We start from the raw sequence: 22,395 nt of genomic DNA, 5'->3' as shown, positions 1-22,395 counted from the left end.
GCTATAGAATTGTCTTTTTGTGTAAAAGGTCATTCTGTGTAAACGTCATTCTGTGTAAACAGCCTTGCAAGGCTTTTCACTCTCTCCAGAACACACCTCAAGCTAGGTCATTCACACCGCCCACAATGCATAGGCTCTGATTGATGGGCACGAGGGCAGCTATACAATTTAATACAAACAATATACAAGCAAACAATATAATAATAGTGATAATACTAGATGTAATGAAATGAAAAAATAAGAATAAACAACAAATACACTGGGCAATAATACAGCACTTTTATTGGTGTAATGGCCATTGTTGTTTATAAGTATTAATGTAGTATAGACAGGAAGTTCAATCAGGAAAAAGCCAGATGTTTATTACCAAGCGTTTACGACTGTATTGTCTGACAGTGTACTTCCCCTGCTGTGCTGTAGGTAACGGCTCCGTACCAGACCCTGCTGAACCCTCTCAGTAAGTTGAACGTTCTCAACAACCTGCACTCCCACTTCCTCCTGGTGGACGACGGCACCGTGGGGAAGTACGGCTCTGAGGTCAAAATGCGCCGAGAGCTGGAGAAGCACGTCAACCTGCAGAGAATACACGCACGTAAGAACACACTCACCCCAACATGTCCACCTGCAGAGAATACACGCACGTAAGAACACTGTCACCCCAAACGCTAAAGCCAGTGCTTCTCAAACCTTCTCATTTCATGGACCTCAAACATTTATATGAATTTGGCCACAGACCTCCATCAAAATATTGTGTCAGGGAACCCCAAACAAGATTTGAGTTGTTAAAAAGTTTCAAAAATAAATAGTTTTTTTCCAAGAAAAAAGAAAAAAAAATAGCAGATTTACAAGCATAGTGTGACATGTTGTGAGCTTTTAGGTCTTCTATGAAATAGTTCCTTTGTTAAAACAAAGGCACATTTACTCACAACCCATAAAAATGGGTCCCGACCCAGTCTTTGGGAAACACTGTAATAGTCACTCCAATGAACCAACACACTGAAGTACATTTATCACGAATCACCAGGGTTCACCCCTCAACATTTACATTGACATAGTCTGCTATGTGCAGGACGTCTGTCCGTTGGTCTGGCACTGATGAAGTAAGATAACTGCTGAATGGACGTAATCACATGAACTGTTCTCTTGTGGCACTGCCTTAGAACAGTGGTTCTCAACCTGTGGTGATTTTGGGGGGTGACAGTGAAGTGGCAATTTAACTTTTAGAGACTTTTAAGACCCTTTTGATACAAAAAAAAAAGACCATTACTGCATCAAAGGTAATCAACAAATTATACTATAAAAACTGGTCAAATATTTGCCAAATTGTTAAATAATATAAGAAAGAGGCAAAAATTATGAAAATAGACGATCTGCAAGCTCACAACGTCTTGCGTTGCGAGGCGTTGTGAGCTGACAGATTGCCGCCCCAGCGGCTGCCTTGTTAAGTGGTCAGATTTACTTTTTTTAAGTTGCATTGAGCAGTGATAATGACTACAAGGTCATTTATGGTCAGCATTTCCGTTTCCATTTGTGGTCAGACACAACGTTTCGTCGAGAAACGTTGTGTCTACTGTTGGCCACATGCCAGTGATGTTCAGAGGGAGGAATGTCCTTGAGGCCATGTTAACCCCAGGGAACCCTCACCAATCACACCCATCCACTTACACTGTGCCACGTTGCCAAGGCACAGAGTGAGAGCTACCCCCAGGCCTGTCACCGTTATTACATAATCACCTGATGGCACTTATATGACATAATCGACATTATTTTGCTGAATCGTCAGAACCGTTTCCATTCATCTGTATGAATTCATGAATTCAAACAGCCGATATACAAGCTCACAATGTGTCGTCAGGTGACGTTTTGTGAGCTTGTAGATCGGCGTTTTTCCAGAATTAAAAAAAAGAAAAGGTAAGTATAAAATTACTAAATGCATGGCTTGTTTTGCTGTAGTACTTTTTTATTTTTTTATTTGTCGTTCAGGTTTAACCATCATGTTACATCGTATTATAACCCAACAGTGGTCATTTCCTCTTCCTTGACAGTGTTAGCCCCTAAAAATGGAGAATGGACTGCATTGCATTTATGTAGCACTGTAGAACGATTGTTCTTTTATTTTGAAATGACATGGATCTGACCCTGATGCGCTTGTTTCTTTCATGTGACGCGTGTGTGTGTGTGTGTGTGTGTGTGTGTGTGTGTGTGTGTGTGTGTGTGTATATACTGTAGGTATTGGTCAGGGTGTACCTGTGGTGGCCCTCATCTTTGAAGGGGGTCCCAACGTGATCCCCACAGTATTGGAGTACCTCCAAGAGAGCCCCCCCGTGCCGGTGGTGGTGTGTGAGGGCACCGGCCGCGCTGCTGACATACTGGCCTACATACACAAACAGACCGAGGAGGGAGGGTAGGAAACACGCGCACACACACACACACACACACACACACACACACACACACACACACACACACACACACACACACACACACACACACACACACACACACACACACACACACACACACACACACACACACACACACACACACACATACACACATACTATATGTTTGCATTATTATAAAGCTATCTACAAGCTCACACACTTGTAGATCAGCTATTTTCGATGCACAGCACTGGCACACCACTAAAATCAGGCATAACTTTAACTCTAACCATACTGTAAAACAACCCTTTTTCTGGTGAGGAGTGGGGACAAGGAAAATTGTCCTCAGAATGTCTGTTTCTCAAATTCTACTATACTTGTGGGGACATTTGGCCCTCACAAGTATAGTAATACAAAGTACAGTACGCATGCACGCACGCGCGCGCGCGCGCACACGCACACGCACACACACACAACTTGGTTAAAGATAACCTTGCCAGTCGTTTCATTTCTTTTTATTTTGTCACCTACAGTTTGTCAGGTTGTGTGTTATCTGGCTGTCTGCATCGGAAAATGTTGATCTCCCAACTAAGCAGGCCCACTATAAATACATTTCAGGCTGATTTATCTTGGCGAGTGTGGAGCAGAGGCTTTCATTGACAGTTTTACAGGACTCGCTGATAGACACGCTTCAAGGACAACTGGAGCTGAGACGTAGTCTAAAAGGACACTAATAAAACCTACTGTGGACTGTCGATCGCTGTTCATAATGTGTTCAATATTCTGTACCTGTGTCGTAGTGAGATGGAATACAGTTAGACAGTTGTGTTTATGCATATCAATACCCCAATAACGGGGTTCAATCCCCGGCTGAGTCATACCAAACAAAGACTATCAAAATGGCAGCATCAAGGGTTGTATTAGGGGTAAGTCCCTAACCCTTTAAGGCCGGGAAGGAAACGCATGTGTGTCATTTTAAGGTTTCTTTGGCTATTTTTTAGAAAAATCGTGTCCCTGGAACAAAATATGTTTAGATGGGAGGGGGTCCGCGGACAAATATATATTATTTTGGGGGTCCTTGACACACAAAGTTTGAAAACCATTGATAATAATAATGAGGTGCCGCGCTATGAGCTTGTATATCTGCTATTTTTATATAGGCAAAGAAATCTTAAAATGACAGATGCGTTCCCGGTCTTAAAGGGCTAATCTAGTGTTATATCCAGGGGGTGTACTTGTACATCATGTGACCTACTAGAGTCATGTCCAGGGGGTGTACTTGTACATCATGTGACCTACTAGCGTCATGTCCAGGGGGTGTACTTGTACATCAAGCTGCCTCACGCTACGCAGAAACGAGAGATCCTGTCCTATGGGCCACATGGCTCAGGAACCATTGGTTCCAAAGGCTACTTACCCAGTTATAGCAATACCATAGGCCCTATAATCATGAAGCCCTATGGCATAGGGCTTCATGATTATATGTAAAATGATAATCACCATTGTTTTGCTCAATATTGTAATCATGATTATTAATCACAATGATTATTAATAATGGCAAATGAATACATTAAATGGCCTGTGATTCTATTATCTCTGTGAGCCTGATTAATTGGGAGATGGGTTGTATGATGTTCTGGTTTTGAACCTTAGTGTCCCTATTCTGGGTCAAACATAAGTTGAAAATAGCAGATCTATGAGCTCAAAACGTGGCACGTTGTGATGCATTTTTATCTTATATATCGGTTATTTTAAGCAAAGATATTTAGTGTAGAGCGAAAGCATCAGGGGCCCTATAGAGCCCTGAGGGACTCGGATCAACTACGTATAGAGTTTCAGGTTTTAAAAAACGTGTAATGTTTCAGAAACAAGGTGCAACAACTAAACAAATAAGATTAATTATTACCAAATTAATATCAAAAAATGGGTTTTCCACAAATCGGCCTCCTGGTGGCGCTATAACAGGCCCATGAGAAAAAAATGGGGCAGAGGTTCTGAATTGGCATCCAGGGAGAGTGTGTGCACAGTTTCGCAGCGACCATTCACCATTATGCAATTGTTCCCATGCAGGGGTCTACCTGACGGTGTGGAGGCAGACATCATATCAACCATCAAGAAAACCTTCAACTTTAGCCAAGCCGATGCCTTTCATCTCTTCCAGACACTCATGGAGTGCATGAAGAGCAAAGAACTGGTAAAAAAAAACTACAATGTTTTTTTTTCTCCAGATTATTTTTTAAAGTGATCTATTGGTTATGTCAGTGATGACACTCCACCCGAACCTGACCTGACCAGACGTTTTGGGGCTGGGTCGGGCCCAAAATCTATGCTAATTATTCGGGCCGGGCCGAGCCTCGGGCGTTGTGAAAAAAAGAAAAAGTATATATACTACCCCCTCCCAAAAAAAATCAACTGCCCCTAGCGGCCTAACGGTACGGCCGACGGAAATGGCGGTGAATGTGTTGGATGCAGCTCAAAGTGAACTTAACTCAGGTAGCTCGTTTGTCGTTGCCGACCTCCCTAGCCCGTGTTATTAAAGAAAAAGGGGCCGACAATGTCCAAAACTCATCGAGTTTTGGCTGTTTTGGACATTATCGCTGGAACGGAAGGTCCAATCTGCTCAGTTCAAAGCTTGTTGGATGTGTGACTTTAAGGACATTAACTTTAAGGAAACCTTTTTGTGTTTTTCGGGTCTAAAAGTATGGTAATTGCGTGGGCCACGCAGAGCCTTGGGCCGGCCCAGTAGGGCCCAGTTAGGGCCAGGCCTTAATTTTCAGGCCCGTTGAGAACTCTACTCCACATCCATTTGGATGGGCATAGCACATCCTTTTGAATCACTCCAGTCCACTAGGGATGCAAGGTTGAAAGTGGTTAACTGTTGCAGCCGTATTGGACTTCACGTTCCATTTATGCCATTTATTAAAATGTGCATTGGCATTGGCAACTTGCCTTTGGCGTTATTAAATCGATTAGTTTGATTAACAGTTGCACCCTTAATACAGGCGTTTTAATCTCCTTTGTAAACAGATCACTGTGTTCCACATCAGCTCAGAGGATCACCAGGACATTGATGTGGCCATTCTGAGGGCTCTACTCAAAGGTTGGTCAAGTACAACTCTCCTCTCTCTCTGTCTACTGTGTCTCTCCTCCTCCCTTCTTTGTCTACAGTATGTCTCTGTCCATTTCTTTCAGTTTTTCTCCTCTTTTATTGTGCTTCTCATCTTGCTGTTTTCTGTGATCCCATCTTCCCTTCTCTTTGTGTCCCCATTACTCCTGATGGACTAACACTATGTCTGTCTCATTGTCAACATGAGGAGTGGTAATGAATACGATGTAGCCTCTTCGTCCTGGGATTGTCAGCTGGCAGCACATGCTGCTGTACTTTATAGATTAACATCTTGACTTTGGCTTGACCTTGTCGTGTTTTCATATCGATATAGATATGTTTTGAGACACACGCACACGCACACACACACACACACACACACACACACACACACACACACACACACACACAGAGAGAGACATGTTCTCCCTCTCTTTCCCTCTCTCATTCCTTTCTGCTTGTGTGTGTGTGTGAAGAGATCGTGTTGCCAGCCAGCGTTCTTTCAACAGCGTCATTCCTCTTCTTTCCCTGCATGCCTCCATGCTGTTGCCTCTCTCTCTGCAGTCTGTCTGAGACAGGGAGACACACTCCTGAGGGGAGAGCAGGGTTGCTAGGTATTCACCTACATCAGTGGTTCCCAACCTTTTCGGGATCAGGGCCCACTTGAAAATCTCAAAAAGAGTTTGCGGCCCAGCCATCTGACCGCTATTCGGCTGCCATGTTAAGTGGTCAGATGGGTGGGCCGCATGCATTTTCAGAGCACTTTAATGATAAATCAATCGATTGTGTATACTTGAATCTTTAAAAAAAAATTATGTTATGTTATCAATTACGTTTTTGAGTGTTTTGCTAATTATTTGGGGGCCCACTTACAATATCCTCACAGCCCACCAGTGGGCCCCTGCCCACAGGTTGGGAACCACTGTCCTACGTTTAGCCATCATTAGCCTGTTTCCCTTGTGTCTGCAATATTCGTATGTTTTTTTCTTTCTTTTCCAACAAAGAAGGAAATAGATGTACGCTCTTTTACTCTGGTGGTGGTTTTTATTTTTTTTACTTTTTTTTTATTTTAGTTTTTTCCATTTATTCAGCCCAGGCCTGTCTCCACCTCACCATGTTTTCATGTATAATTTTGACCCTAAAGAGGGCCATGTACTGAAACATTTGTCAGTGATGGAAATGTCCTCCAGCAGGAAAAAAGAGCGTGCAACTATTTAGTTTCCTCCTTTTTTAAATGATCAGATAAACCATTATTGATTCCGAGGGGGGAAATTGAGGTTTAACAGTTACAATTTAGGCATTTAGCAGACCCTCTTAGCCAGAGTGACTTACAATAAGCAAGGTAATCACATACAGTACTGTACATAGAACGTAAAGAGAACAGTGTAGTGCCTCAAGAAACTAGGATCCCAGGTTAACCAATAACCTGGCATCTGTCTAAACAATATACTATCTAAATGACATTTGTTCCCAATACTCTTATTAGAGAAAAAAGGAAGGAATGTGTGTGTTCAACCCCACTCACATAGTGCCCTTTTCAAACTGATTAGAGTTGTGGAGAAACTGGTTCTGATACTCAAAAGACTCATTGAGGATTGTGACAGAACAAAACACCCTGAAGAAGGCCCGCACGGGCAAATATTTGGCCGGCAGAGCCGCATTCTTCAGGGTGAAACAGTAACTCACCCCGGTGGGAACCAAACCTCTCAAGTTGTTCAAAGGCTATTGAACGCCCCGTCCCACTCATACATAATCAATTTATCACAGTTGGTTAACCCTTTAAGACCGGTAACGCATCTGTGTCATTTTAAGATTTCTTTGTCTATTAAAACATATCAGATATACAAGCTTATAGCGCTATGAGCTTGTAGATCTGCTATTTTTTGTAAAATCGTGGAAAATGTGTGAAAATCTTTGAATACATATATGTTTTAAAGCGAAAATATTTAACTCCGATCTGTGCTTCTGGGGTTCCCTGGAACAACATATTTTGAGATGGGGGTCCGCGGCCTAATACATATCATTTTGGGGGTCCTTGACATGGAAATTTTGGAGCACCACTGATTATAGCAGCATACGTTTTTTTCAATAAAACGCCACGAGATTGTAGATCTGCTATTTTTGAATAGCCAGAGAAATCTAATGTGACAAATGCGTTCCCGGATTGAATGGGTTAAGGATGTACAGTAGTTGTATATGTTTAGTTGTTTATAGTTGTATGTAGTATGTTTAGTTGGTTAAAGAAGTTATTCTGTGTAGTTAGTTTTAGTTGGTTAAAGATACATTTGCATGTTCTCAGTATCAAGTATGTTTAGTTGATTAAAAAGTGGAGCTGTGTAAAAAAAAAAGTTTAGTTTAGATTTAACTTGACTCCTTTTCAGACTATGGATTTGAAGGTAATTCAGTGTACTTTTTTTGTGATTGACAACTCATCTTACTCAAGTGCTTCAACTAGTCCCGCCACCACAGACCCTGTCCCTCAGGTGCTCCAAGTTAACTAATAACTTCAACCCTATATCTACTTATATAATTGAGGAGTGACTTCCGCGCGCCGCTGACGCTATAGCCACAGCTCTGTAATCGAATAAACACAACACCGACACACCACATCTCGCCAACACAGTAGCCACGGCGGACGCGCTGAATTTACACCTCGCGTAGGCCACCTCTCACTGCTCACTACACATTTTCCACGTCGCAACATAATTAATTCCACTCACCACATTACAGACAAAACGGAAGCGGAGACAGTTTCCTACCGTTTACCGTGCGCACCAGCGAGCCAAAACAACACCATGCGGTGGGCAAGCAACAAGCAACCACCTTCATGACAAAAAAACACACCGCCGAAGGGGTCCGGCATGTTCCACCGGGGTCCCCGCGGGTCCCCACACTCACAGGGGGTCCGCGGACCACCAGGGGGTCCGGACCCCCACGTAAAAAAGAAATATAAACATTTTTTTTTTTTTTTTTATACTTTTGGAAAGTTCTATCCCACCATTTTGGTACCCCAAAATAAGCGCACCCTCACAGCCCTAGAGCCCCGTGCGCGGCGGGGGTCGAGGGGGGCGTAGCCCCCCGAGACTCTAGTACTTAATACATATAGACCGAGGTCCTCCAGGCCTCTGTTCTTCGTTTTCTCATTTTGTCCCTCTACACCGTCGAAAATAGCCAATCTAGTACTTGAATAGAGTAGATGGAGTACCGATGTCCTGACGTCACTTCCACTACCCCTGAGTCACGGCGTTATCTTTTCTCTTGAAAATCCCATAGAGAAATCTTAGATTGCGTCATAAGAACTGTGTTCCAAAAATAAACAAACCACCCTGGCGATTTTGTCACGTATGATTTTTTTATGATTTATATAACGTTTTGATAACGTCTGTGTTTGGAGAATCTTAGTACTTTTCTAATTAGTACTTTTCATGCTTCATATCCATATGACTAAAATCGCCCGGCTGATATGTTTATTTCTGGAACACAGTTCTTATATATGACGCGATCTAAGATTCTCCTATAGGATTTTGAAGAGGAAAAATTTGAACAATTTAATATGGCTATAATTAAGTAGCAATTAATGTCGCACGTGTATTTCTTCATATGGTGTATGTGTACCTGGCTTGATTTATGCACGTGTGTATGCTTATTCATTTACCCTCCCCCTTCTTTCTTCAGGCACAAATGCGTCTGCCTTTGATCAGCTGGTCCTGACCTTGGCGTGGGACCGCGTCGACATCGCCAAGAACCACGTGTTTGTGTACGGCCAGCAGCTCCTGGTACGTCGCCTATGTCAGGGGTTCTCAAAGTGGGCTCCGGGGACCCCCAGAGGTCCTTGAGGGGGTTCCAGTGCGTCCCCAGCGACGTGAGCTCGTAGATCTGCTATTTTTAAAGATTTTTTTGGGGGGGCTTTTCCTGCCTTTATTGATAGTACAGTACATAGACAGGAAATGGGGAGAGAGAGACATGAAGTGACATGCAGCAAAGGTCTCCGGGATCGGGGCTCGAACCCGCGACGATCGAGCCTAGGTGCCCGGACCGCTAGGCCAGCGGGCCGGGACAGATCTGCTATTTTTGAATAGCAGATATACCTTGGCATAAAACCTTTTCAGCTGGGGTCTGCAATCAATTTGGGGGTGAAAATGTTCAGAGCCACTGCCCTACATTTGCTTGTTAGAGTGGCCAGATGCGTCATAATGATGTTTGCTTGCCTTGACATTCAAGGAAAACCTTTTCAAATGGACCAGAAAGCCCCAGGAATCTCTGCTACCCAGCCGGCCTCAGAGGCTCAGAGGAGCCAGGGCACAGAGGGACTCGACTCTGGCAGGCTGCCATCAAACCATTTGTCTTGACTTAACATGTGTAACATAAACCCCATTAGATTAATCTTTTATAAGCTTGTGATAGCTGGGCTGATGTAAAATTTGGAATCCGTAAGGTTAGCATTGAAGGAAATATAACCATGTCCTGTTTTTATGGCTGTTTCTGTTTTTTTCCCTTATTGTTTTTTTACTTCCCTTTAACCACTTGAGCCTGATTTAAAAAAATATACAAAATCGACGTCAAGCCACAACGCCTTGGGAACTTGTAGGTTGTCAATTTAAAGCACAGTATTCTTTTTTTTTTATAATTTAAAAAAAAAATGTATACAGTATATTCCACCTTTATTGACATCCCCAAAATGGGGACGCCTGTATTAAAAGTGTTTAATTGTTTAACCACTTAGACTTAAGCCCTCTAGACTTGTAAACTGGACCTGAGTTGGCTCTGTTCATGGTCCGCTTTTTCCCGTCTACACCAAATGTCTTGGCCAAAAATAGCCGATCTACAAGCTCACAACGCGTCACGTGTGAGGTTGTAGATCGGCTATTTTATCTAGTGTTCCCCCCCCAGAATATGGATGCTGGGGTTTAAGTGGTTCATAGGCCAGGAATAATGAAATGTAATGTCTTGTGTGTGTGTGTGTGGGTGTGCGTTCAGGTGGGTTCTCTGGAACAGGCCATGCTAGATGCTCTGGTGATGGACAGGGTGGATTTTGTCAAGCTGCTGATAGAGAACGGTGTGAGCATGCACCGTTTTCTGACCATCAACCGCCTGGAGGAACTCTACAACACGGTAACACACTGACTGTACACCTACACACACACACACACACACACACACACACACACACACACACACACACACACACGGTAACACATGGATGTACATCAAATGATCTGTATCAGATCATTAAAATAAAAATGCTCTGAAAACGATTGCGGCCCACCCATGTGACCACTTAACACGGCAGATGTGTCAAGTGGTCAGATGGGTGGGCCGTGAATGCTTTTGAGATCATTATTTTGCTGTTAATCTTTTAAAAATCTTTATGCCTTGAAATCATGTCGTGTTTTCCCCCAGTGTCATTGAATATCTATATTTTTCAAGGTATTTTATTGAAGTTCCAAACACTAAAACACATGGATACATAATAATGGTTTATCATAGCTCTGAGCTCTTCCTTCCTGTTTGTCTGCATGTCTTCTGTTACAGAAACAAGCTCCCAACAATCCAACTCTACTTCATCTGGTCAGGGATGTCAAACAGGTAACCTATCGGCTTTTAAGTTTAACTTATACTTAGTTGCACGTGGGCGTCGCACACCGAAAAATAACAGATCTATAAGCTCTTTGTGAGCTTGTAGATCGTGGTTTTTAGTGCGGGACACAGCCCGAAGCTAACTGTTAATCAAACGTTTTTTTTTTGTTGTTTGAGAAGAAGCTCAGCAGAGTCATTGCTTAATTTCAGTAGGTGTTAACCAGAGCTAATGAAAGAGATGACAACACTCCCATTTTTGCAAACTGCTAATAAAGTATTCAATCAATCAATCAAAATTCTGTTGTAAAATGATTTTCGTGTAATATTCAATATTCAATCATGCATTGACAAAACCAACTTAAAGTTGATTTGGAATTAATTTAATTGTGCTAAGACAGCAGTTCTTAGCAGACAGCAGTGGTCATTCTTCTTCCATTGTTTCCTTTAACTCTCTGTAGGGTAACCTTCCTCCAAACTACAAGATCACCTTGATTGACGTGGGCCTGGTCATCGAGTATCTGATGGGCGGGACTTACAGGTGTAACTACACCAGGAAACGCTTCCGCATCATTTACAACAATCTCCATGGCAACAGCAGGGTGAGTTTGTGTTAAAGGTGACCACACACACACACACACACACACACACACACACACACACTCTAAACGTAAATGATAGCGGCCTTGTCTTACTGCCGTCCCAGATGGAAGTTCCACGTCGTAGTATAAACATGGCTAAATTGTTCGTTGCTGTATTGCTGCTACACAATTCTATATTAAAATTGCCTAGAGGGTCAACCGACGGCGGACGGGTGGACGGACGGACGGTAGATGTCACAAATGTAAGATGCGGACCTACAAGGCACCCCGTCGCTCCGATCCGCACCAAACTTGGCACCAACACTGGTCAGGGGTCTGCCATCAGTATAGCCACTCCCCTGGCTGCCACATGCGCACTGTCGCTCCGATCCAAGCTTGGTACAAACACTGTTCAAAGGTCTTCCATCACAATAGCCACACCAGGGGCCCCTAACTGTGTACTTTCTATGTTGCCCAAACGAGATGAAAAAGGTTTCGCATAAAATAAGTACACATAGTCGTATTGGATATTGTATCGCTATTGAGCCCCCCTCCAGTAGCACCTAGATTAGGGTTTTCTTGCAGGAAACCCTGTTCTGTATTAACTGTTAAACCAACAAATGTTGCAACACCTTTTCAGTGGCTGGCAGCACTCAGTTATGTCATGTAGTCACTGCTTCACTTGGCATTGAACACAGCGCTCAATTCTTGTCACGTGAAAGACCCTTCAGCCTCAGTGACTCAGCATACAATGAAGAGAATTACATGCGTATACCATGCATTGTGGTTTTAAACCCATATAGTCTAACTGCTAGACAATGAGTTTCACATAATGTACTGTACTGCAGAGCTGGCTTTGCTTCTAGCCATCTTACCAGGGACTAAGCCTGCTAGAGGAGAAAACTGTTCAAAGGAATGATCCTTAGCGTGTCATTCCTGACAATCTAATCTAATCTACATGATAACCTGTCTGGACACGTATCGCTTCTTTATTGATATAATGAGATACAAGAGCTTAACAGAAGCACCGGGAGAGTCCTCATGTTTACTGTGTGTGTGTGTGTGTGTGTGTGTGTGTGTGTGTGTGTGTGTGTGTGTGTGTGTGTGTGTGTGTGTGTGTGTGTGTGTGTGTGTGTGTGCGCGTGTGCGTGCGTGCGCATGTGTAATATATTAATACGTGTACTCTTTCAACTACTGCAATAATTAATATAAATGTTTTTCTACCCATGTTGCCTACATATAATACATAGCTTCTATCTTTATATTTTAAGAATGTTATTAATAAATAATTGAATGATTCTTAATACTCAAATAAACCAAAGAATTCTGCTGATACCTTGTGAATCTTTGTTTCAAGTATTTGAAGTAAATCCTTTTAATTAATTTAATTAATCTGACCATCAGAGAGTGTACAAGTGTACCAAACAGACCCTATGCGGTTATAATTGTGCACCCTAATTAAATTAAGACTGTTGTGTGTGTCGTTTACAGAGATCAGGTCGTCATACTAGTCCAGGCTCTCATCTGAGGAAAAGTCACGAGTCTTTCAGCATCCAGGCCGATAAGAAAGAGAAGACCAGACACAATCACTTCATCAAGACCGCACAGCCTTACAAACCCAAGGTAATCTCATTCTGCCACCAGCTGGACACTAGGCTCGCCATATCGTCGCTATTTTGAATGTGAAATTTGAACGTGGGACTAACAAAGCATTTTTACACTGTGATATTGCTACTTTTACTTAACCCATTAAGACCTGAGGCGATTCTTAAAAATGTTTTCTAAATCCTAACAGTTTTTTGAAAAAAATCTAAACATTTTTTCCCCCAATATTTTTCAAAAATAGCAGATCTACAAGCTCATAGCGCGGCACCGAGTGCCGCGCTATGAGCTTGTATATCTGCTATTTTTGAATAGCCAAAGAAATCTAAAGTGACACAGATGCGTTTCCAGGTCTTAATGGGTTTAAGTTCCAATTCTAACCCTAACCCCTTTCAACTCCCTTCCTCCCTGTCTCTCAGCTGGAGTCTCACGTGGAGCAGAACAAGAAGAGGAGCAAGGAGGAGATCGTGGACATCGACGACCCGGAGACGCGGCGGTTCCCCTACCCGTTCAACGAGCTGCTGGTGTGGGCCGTGCTGATGAAGAGGCAGAAGATGTCGCTGTTCTTCTGGCAGCATGGAGAGGAGAACATGGCCAAAGCCCTGGTGGCCTGCAAGCTGTGCCGATCCATGTGCTACGAGGCCAAGAAGAGCGACGTCGTGGATGATACCTCTGAGGAGCTGAAGGAGTACTCAAAGTAGGGCTGGGCAATTAACTGAAAATTGACTTAATCTTACTTGTACAGGTTAATTGAATAATCAATATATTTCGGCCCGAAAACATTGTAACAGATGTTTTACTCAACTAAATCGATTAGCACCTTTTTAGCACATAAATTAACACAAACAAAGCTGATTCTGCCAATATGTAACATCACAAAGGCTGACATGGTGGGGGTTTAAAATAAATAAATGCCATTTTGCAATTTGAATTGCAAAATCAAGAACCGGACTGGATCCACAGTTTCACATTTGATTTAAAACAAATAAAATACATGAATTAATAAATAATAATAATAAGTGCTGTGTCAGATTTGGTTACATAAGAATCTGCTTTGTGTTCATTTATGTGCTAAAAGAGACTTTCAGTGTGCAATAAAATTCTATGGGAAGACAATTTCGGAATATCATTTTCTAATCAATGGAGCAACTAATGGAATTACATCATGACAGGGTAACTACCCAACCCAAACTCTACCAAAGTGTCCTTGCGCTTTAACACAGGAGTATTTTGTTGTTGGTTACCAGCTTGATATGACAATGAACATTGTACACAGTTGGTTCATAATGCTCCCAAGAGATATAAACAGAACACAGGGACGCAGTATTGATATGAAATATGAAGCATCTACAAATGATTTTAGAGTATCAGTGTAGCTTGGTAATCGGAGACAACTTCCTGTAGCGTCCAGGTCTTTCACTCACCTTGAATGTCTTTGAACAAGCACACTGTGTGCACTAAGGTAACATTCTAAAGTATCTAATATGAAATGAATGGGGATTAAAGTTGTATAAAGTTACTGTCAGGCAGAAACCTTGTATCTCCATAATTCATGTTTATTTTTTCATAAATTAATGCCATGCTTTGTCCTACTAGAGTGTTGTGCAAAAGTATAGCAACAATAGCCGATCTACAAGTGAGCTTGTAGATCTGCTGTTTCCACTATTTAAAACAAATTGAAAATGAAAGTCTGTCTGTGGGTTTTATCCATATTTATCTGATGAAAATCATCAACAAGAGATAGTGACCAAATAAGTACATTGGCTCCATTGTAACACAGGTTTTTCCCCCCCTTTCCTGAAAAATAACAGTTTTGGGACAATCGTACAAGGTTTGCACCTGACACCTGTTTGTTCTTTGTTCCTCTCCACTGCAGTGAGTATGGGACGCTGGCGGTGGACCTGCTGGAGCAGTCGTTCAGACAGGACGAGACCATGGCCATGAAGCTGCTGACCTACGAGCTGAAGAACTGGAGCAACAGCACGTGTCTGAAGCTGGCCGTGTCGTCACACCTCAGGCCTTTCGTGGCTCACACCTGCACCCAGCTGCTGCTCTCTGACATGTGGATGGGACGCCTCAACATGCGCAAGAACTCCTGGTACAAGGTGCAGTCTGCGTGACATCAAAGTAGAAGCTTGTAGAGCAGTGGTTCCCAACCCTTTTTTTCCCTCCAGGGCCCGCTTTCGAAAATCTCGAAAGTGTTCGTGGCCCACCCAGCTGACCGCTTAACACGGAAGCCAGATGTGTGTGCCAGTGGTCAGATGGGTGGGCCACATGCATCTTCAGAGCGTGTTTATTTTAATAATCCATCGATTGTGTTCCGGCTTTGATCAATGGAACCAACGTAGTATACTTTAAGTTCCTATTTTTTATTATATTCCTATATTATTTTTAAATGTTGATAGTATTACTAGAATCATTAGAGTGTGTGTGTGTGTGTGTGTGTGTGTGTGTGTGTGTGTGTGTGTGTGTGTGTGTGTGTGTGTGTGTGTGTGTGTGTGTGTGTGTGTGTGTGTGTGTGTGTGTGTGTGTGTGTGTGTGTGTGTGTGTGTGTGTGTTTTTGTGTGTGTGTAGGTGATCCTCAGCATCTTGGTGCCTCCTGCCATCCTCCTGTTGGAGTATAAGACCAAAGCAGAGATGGCTCACATCCCTCAGAACCAGGATGACCACCAGATGACCATGGAGGACAGTGAACACAACTTCCACAATGTACCGGACGACATACAAATGGTCTCGCTACGCTTTATATTTATCTATATTTTATATTATATTTTATTTTGCTGGCAATTTCCCCACCTTTTCTGCCAATGTAGTTGTTATGCCAATTCCCGAATTCCCTATAGTGCTGACCCCTGCTGGTTGGTGACGGGACTGTTTGGTCCTATGGGATGATATCAAAACCAAATGCTTCCTCTGATAGAGACACACGGGCGGAAACGGAAGGCCTACAAATTCACGCCCACTTTTGAGATAGCGCCGCTACTCGAGGTCCGTTAGAACGACGAACTGCAGCTCTCAATGCATTCCCTATGAGAGGATATGAGAATTAGCCTACTTTTAAAATTATCCTGCATTAACTGGAGACGATATTGATTTAAATAAAAATATGTTTCCAAATGTATGGAGTGTCTTTGTCAACATATCTTCTTGTTTTCTTAATAGTTGATGTGTTTCACATTTAATTTGCCACTTTAACGAGTTACCCATAATGTTAACACAGCAGAGGGTAGACGGCAGACAGACAAGTTGTCGCATTTCAGTGACATCACTGTCTTTACGAGCTCCGAGCGCCGACCAGTGGTGTACCCACACTGTAGAGGCAGGACAGGCGGTCACCTGCCCAACTAAGATCTCGCCTCTCCTAAAAAAAAACAAATAACCCGAAAATGTGTCATTGCGTGCTTAATGTCCTCAAAGTCACGCACCCAACAAGCTTTGAACTGAGCAGATTGGACCTTCTGTTCCAGAGATAATGACCAAAACATATTGAAAACGTCCACTTTCGCCAGTTTTCTGGGTATTGAAAACCTCAAGGGATGCGTCCTTGACGTATATACCATGCGACCACTTAAAGTCTAGATCTCCGATGCTAGCGGTTTTGACATACTGATGGAGTATATTATAGTATATTGTGGGTAGTATATCGAGATGACAGATATGGGACATTAAAAAGGACAAATCAAACAAATGGGACACTTTATTAGAACACCAAAAAAGTCGCTACAGCCTCAGTAGTTAACCAATGAAATGACGGTATTTTACAATGCCTCTCATAAAGATTGCATTGAGAGCTGCAGTTCATCTTTCTAACGGACCCCGAGTAGCAGCGCTGTCTCAAAAGTGGGCGTGAATTTGTAGGCCTTCCGTTTCCGCCCGTGTGTCTCTATACACATGGAATGACCTGTCACGGAGGAGCCTAGCACAGGGTTTGGTTTCTCGCCGGAACCCTCACTTAAAAATTATATTATGAATTAATTACTTTCCCCTATTTCATAAATAGCTGATCTACAAGCTTGTTGATTGGCTAGTTTCAGTATGTCTTAATGTATTTACTTTTTTATGTTTATGGATAATTTCCTTTTATTTCTGTAATTCTTTTGAAAAATGAAAAGAAAGTGATTTCTTTCTATTTTATCGTTTGAAATAAGTTTTAAAAACATTCAAAAGGGGCCCATAAAACTAGGCCATTGTTTGGGAACCACCAGCCTAGCACGTGTGGAGTCTGTTTAACAACCCTGCTGCCAGGTGCCCTGGCTTGAGCATGTTTGTGGCGCAGGAGGGTCATGAACATGGCCTGTATGGAGCACAGGAGAGGATTCAAACTCCTAGTCCTAACTCCTAGTGGGATGCAGCAACCTCCGTTTTTCTCTTTTTGTTTGTTCTTTTCATTTTCTTGTTCTCTCTTTTTCCTGTTCTTTCACTCTCTTGTGTCTTTCACACAGACTTACTTTCTTATTTGACAGCTTTTTTCTCTCTCTCTCCCTCCTCACTCTATCATGTCTGTTTCTCTATTTACCTCTTTCCCACACTTTTTCTCTCTCTCTCACACTCTCACTCTCACTCTCAATCGAGAGAGAGAGACTCCTGAGCAGGGCCCAATTTAGGTTCTGAGAATCTTATGTGAAACGGAGTATGGAAACAAATCCAGAACCTGTGAAATATGTTAGACGGCAGTCACGGCACGGTTCACTCGGCTCTTGTAGTTGTAAAGTGACATTAGTTTCCCTCTCTGCATCCTCATGTTGTGTTGATTTTTTGTTGCAGGATGTGTTTAAAGAGACCAGGGTGCATGACCACGTTGAGCTCAAGAGTGAGACGGAGACCCACGTTCGCTCCAGGAAGCTGCCGTTGACCCGCAAGATCTACGCTTTCTACCACGCCCCCATCGTCAAGTTCTGGTCCAACACGGTAAACAAATCACACCTCGTTCTCTGTCTGACTCTGGATTTTATATTGATATTGGTTTGATACCGATTGCATTTTTAAGAACGATATTGCCGATACTAATATGACTAATTATGCATCCCTAAGGGACAGGTCGATTTTTAAAGAAGGGTACCCCTGGAGAAAATGTATGTACTCTGATCTAAAATGCCATGACCCTCCCTTTGACTAAAAAAAAAAATCAATGACCCTCCCCAAGGGATTAAAAAAAAAAGATTAACCCTCCCCGCCTATAGGAGTGTCACGATATATTGTCCCACGATATAGCCTATCGTGGTATTAAAATGTGACGATAGGTATTGTCAAGATGTCATACTGTATCGTAATATTTTTTTCTTTATTCAATTATTTTTCTTTTCTTTCTTTTTTTTGCCGGTGAAAGTTATAGGAGTTCTTACTGTATGGTGTATGATACGAAATGTAAAGATTATCATAATCACAGTAATTATTAATCATGTCTTCCATCATATTCAAGATATTTTGGAGAGAAATGAAACCGACTCCAGTCACTTTCAGTTTAAAGCACTGCAGAGGGGAGGTGTTGTGTGTCAGCTGATGCTCGTTGACGCTTGTTAATGTGACATGCGTCAAAGCAGTTATGCCAGTCTGCACTCTCAATTAGGCCTACATCTAATCTATTGTTTACATGGTATTATACTGTATCTGGTATTATAGATTTTTTTTTGAGCTGTTGGAAATAACTATAGGCTGCACTTGGTTCGTAAAGTCCAGATGACAAAAATATGAGGTTTGTGGAATTTATAGTTATGCAGTGTTATATTATTTTTGTTATATTAGTGTCTATCTGTCCTCTGAAACAATGGGTGTATAGTTAGTGAGAACTTCACTTCTCTTAACTTCACTTAAGCTTGCACAAATGTATTTATTTGTGTGTACAAAGCACTTTGTAATTGTTTTTAAAGTGCTTTATAATTGTTATTTTAAACTAAAGATGATGGCCAATGTTGATGATACATGAGAAAAGAACATTAATAATGTATCATATCGATATCATATGCCAAACATCATGTATGTATTGTGAAATTAGTGTTATCTTGACACCCCTAACCCTCCCCATCAAATACAACAACATGACATTTAAAACTGATAATATGTCCAATGTTTTGCTTTCCACATTGATTAGAACATTACTGTAGTCAGTCTTGCTAAATGCATAGTGTAGTGTCTGTAGTGGTAGCAGAATGGACAGTGTTCTAAACTTACATGTGGGAAACCCATTGAATCCCATAATTATTAACTATGGTGACTACACTGTTGCCTACATCATGGGTTTTCAACTGGTGGTCCGTGGAGGTATTGCATGTGGTCCCTGACCATGCATTTAGTAATGTAGGAAAGTGAAGATTTGTATTATATTTTATTTTATCGATGGTGGATACTGTTAATGTGCGTGACAACAGAAAGGAAATTCAACTCAAGGATGACAGTTTTACACACACACACACACACACACACACGGCGCAAAGTATTTAAGGGACGTTTTAGTACATCAAGGTTAATACAGGCTTTTATTTGGACATCCGACTTCCAAGTAACTGACAACATTGATACGCCATCATACATCAAATAAAAGCCTGTATTTACCTTGATGTACTCCGACTTCCAAGTAACTGACAACATTGATGCGTCATCATACATTAAATAAAAGACTGTATTTACCTTGATGTACTAAAACCTCCCTTAAATACTTCCACAGAAATGGGAGTTAGAATTTCAAGGGAAACTGTACCGGTTTACCTGGTTGAGTCATCATTTGTAGGAAATGTGCCCATATCAATCACATGTGCTTGTACTTGTGCAATTCGAAAATGGCCCCTGTCTAAGTCTTAACAATTAGGCTATCAATTATGGCCTGATGATTCTGGTTCTGGCATCTATGCACAACTGTCCATATAGATCCAAATTAATCACATGCACAGAATTACTTCAAATGATTATGAATATCCAGTTATAAATTGGTCATTGTAACCTACCTGGTGTATGTAATTCTATGAGAAACAAAAACACACTTAAAAGAGGATATCTCTGTGTTGGAAATTGGGATAATGCATCTCTCTAATATGCGTAACACCTGTTGAAGTGTTGCTTAATTGATCAACCACCATCGTTAAGACGCTGAATAGATTTGACTGGGTCGTTCACACTTGCTGTGCGTTGATGGCTTGTTAACGACATGATTCTAAATAGACCAAGGTGTTACTGGATTTGAATCCTTTGTATCATTTGAAATAGAGAGGGGTCATTGACCACTGTTCTGCTGTACTAAAAAAAATGTATAAAAAATGGACTATTTTATCAATTCAAAATTGCATGACCCTCCCTTGGATTCAAAGTAAAATTAGCTGACCCTCCCTTGTACTAAAATTAGAAAGGCATGACCCTCCCCTATTTTCCTCCAGGGACCCCCTTCTGTAAAATTCGACTGGTCCCTAATGTCTTCCCACATTATATGACTAACGTATACAGTACCTAATGCTTACGTGAGTCTATTGTTGGACTAGACGATACAAGATAGTACGGTATAATGTACGAGGCGGTGGATTGTATAGCAACGTGGAGTCAGTCCTCGTCATTTTCTTGAGATGCTGAATTTGTCCGCTTTGCTTGCTCTGTTTTCCGAGCCAAAAATGAAAACTGTGCTCACAGGACACAGGATTGAATGAGTGAACTTCCAACATAGCTAACATTGCTACGTAGGCACCGCCGTGCAAGGGCCTTTAGTCTCTCTCTCTCTCTCACACACCTGTAAGTAGGCCTGAGGCCGGTTCCCAGGGACCCAGGCATCATTGTTTAGAAGTAACGGGCAGACACGGTTGTTTTTGCTGCACCGTTCAGTGCTGTGGCTGTATCGATAGCATCAGTGGAAAGCACTCATCCACATAATGAAGCCCCGCTCAGGGCTTATCTCCACACACTATGCCTGCCTCAGCCCTGATCTCAGCACTGATGAGCCAGTCCTCCAGGCAGCGCTCAATCAATGACTTACCACATATAGAGATACCGTCAATGCCTGAATCTGTTTCCCCCAACATCTCAGAGCTTGCGCGTCAAGCTTCGCCAATTTTCCCTAGTAGTTTAACCTTACGACGTTAGCACCAAGAGACTGGACTTGTCAAGTTTGTGTCCACGCACAGAGGTGCATACGTAAGTGTGGAGAACAAGTACAGAGACATAGTATCACTAGTAACATAAAGGGTAAATATAATATAAAAGACAGTATAAATATGACTTAATATCCAACCTGGCATTCTGCTCATGGGCTGGTCAGGTGTGCATAGTATAGGTGCAAATAGAAGCAAAGTTAACATGTGCATTCTGTCACCGACAAAATCAGCATATAGATAGACTTAGAGACAGGGACGGTCGGACTGACATGCACTAGGCCTAGCCAGAAACAAATCAATGTAATGTGCAATCTTATTGCAGGTGTAGATACGCAGATGTAACACGACAATTGAATTCACAAATGTTGTAAAATAGTGTTTAAAAAAACAACAACATAGTGAGGTATTGTTCCCTCTTCTCTCCACTGACAAAATGTTTTTTGTAGAGAAATGTGAATCTGGCTTGGAAGAAAGCAGAGAAAAATGTCTCTCCCACACAGCTCTCTTCACACAACCGAATTACGCACACACGCACACACACACACACACACACACACACACACACACACACACACACACACACACACACACACACACAGTCACAGAGGTCCAACGGAACAGGCAGGCAATGTGGTCCTGGCCTCACAGTGCCTTGATGGGATCCCGTCCCTTTGGAGACCGGCTCTGTTGACCTATTCTATAAATATCTTAGAAAGGGAGGCCCCCACTCTGGGAATGCGTCAAACTCAGTTTTGTTTTATATCATCACAACAACAGTCACTTCACCCCTGTTATAGACTGAATCCACATTAAGTGGATTTTGACATGGCCAAAATAGAGACACCAGTTGAACATGGTTGAAAGAAATCTGTCTTTGGGTTTTATAAATATTTAACCAATGAAAATGATTAACAATGGCTTGTGGCTAAATTATAACTACACTGGATTCATTGGAATAAAGGTTATTTTTTCTTTTTTTTCCCTGAAAAGTAACTGTATTGGGCACATAGGTTTTCCTTCCGACAGCAACAATGTTTGTTGATGTATTTGAGCCCAATGTGTCAACATATGGGACTAGC

General features: G+C 42.0%; 1 protein-coding gene across 5 annotated transcripts in view; it reads left to right on the top strand.

The window, feature by feature from the left end:
• The window catches only part of trpm7 (transient receptor potential cation channel, subfamily M, member 7), a 70,135-nt gene that overhangs the window by 22,316 nt on the left and 25,424 nt on the right, over positions 1–22,395 (top strand). For all 5 annotated transcript variants that reach the window (XM_084052196.1, XM_084052195.1, XM_084052194.1 and 2 more), the window contains exons 7-19: positions 421–592; positions 2,230–2,404; positions 4,455–4,578; positions 5,412–5,484; positions 9,166–9,266; positions 10,468–10,602; positions 11,023–11,076; positions 11,526–11,666; positions 13,137–13,268; positions 13,667–13,944; positions 15,124–15,352; positions 15,822–15,977; positions 18,012–18,155. In XM_084052196.1, the coding sequence (XP_083908322.1) occupies positions 421–592; positions 2,230–2,404; positions 4,455–4,578; positions 5,412–5,484; positions 9,166–9,266; positions 10,468–10,602; positions 11,023–11,076; positions 11,526–11,666; positions 13,137–13,268; positions 13,667–13,944; positions 15,124–15,352; positions 15,822–15,977; positions 18,012–18,155 (1,914 nt within the window). The remainder of the gene's footprint in view (positions 1–420; positions 593–2,229; positions 2,405–4,454; positions 4,579–5,411; positions 5,485–9,165; positions 9,267–10,467; positions 10,603–11,022; positions 11,077–11,525; positions 11,667–13,136; positions 13,269–13,666; positions 13,945–15,123; positions 15,353–15,821; positions 15,978–18,011; positions 18,156–22,395) is intronic.

Source organism: Gymnoscopelus microlampas, assembly GCF_963454915.1.
Source record: "Gymnoscopelus microlampas genome assembly, chromosome: 1".
NCBI classification, from domain to species: domain Eukaryota; kingdom Metazoa; phylum Chordata; class Actinopteri; order Myctophiformes; family Myctophidae; genus Gymnoscopelus; species Gymnoscopelus microlampas.
The sequence above is the reverse complement of the archived record's forward strand: the minus strand, read 5'-3'. Positions and strand labels throughout refer to the sequence as shown.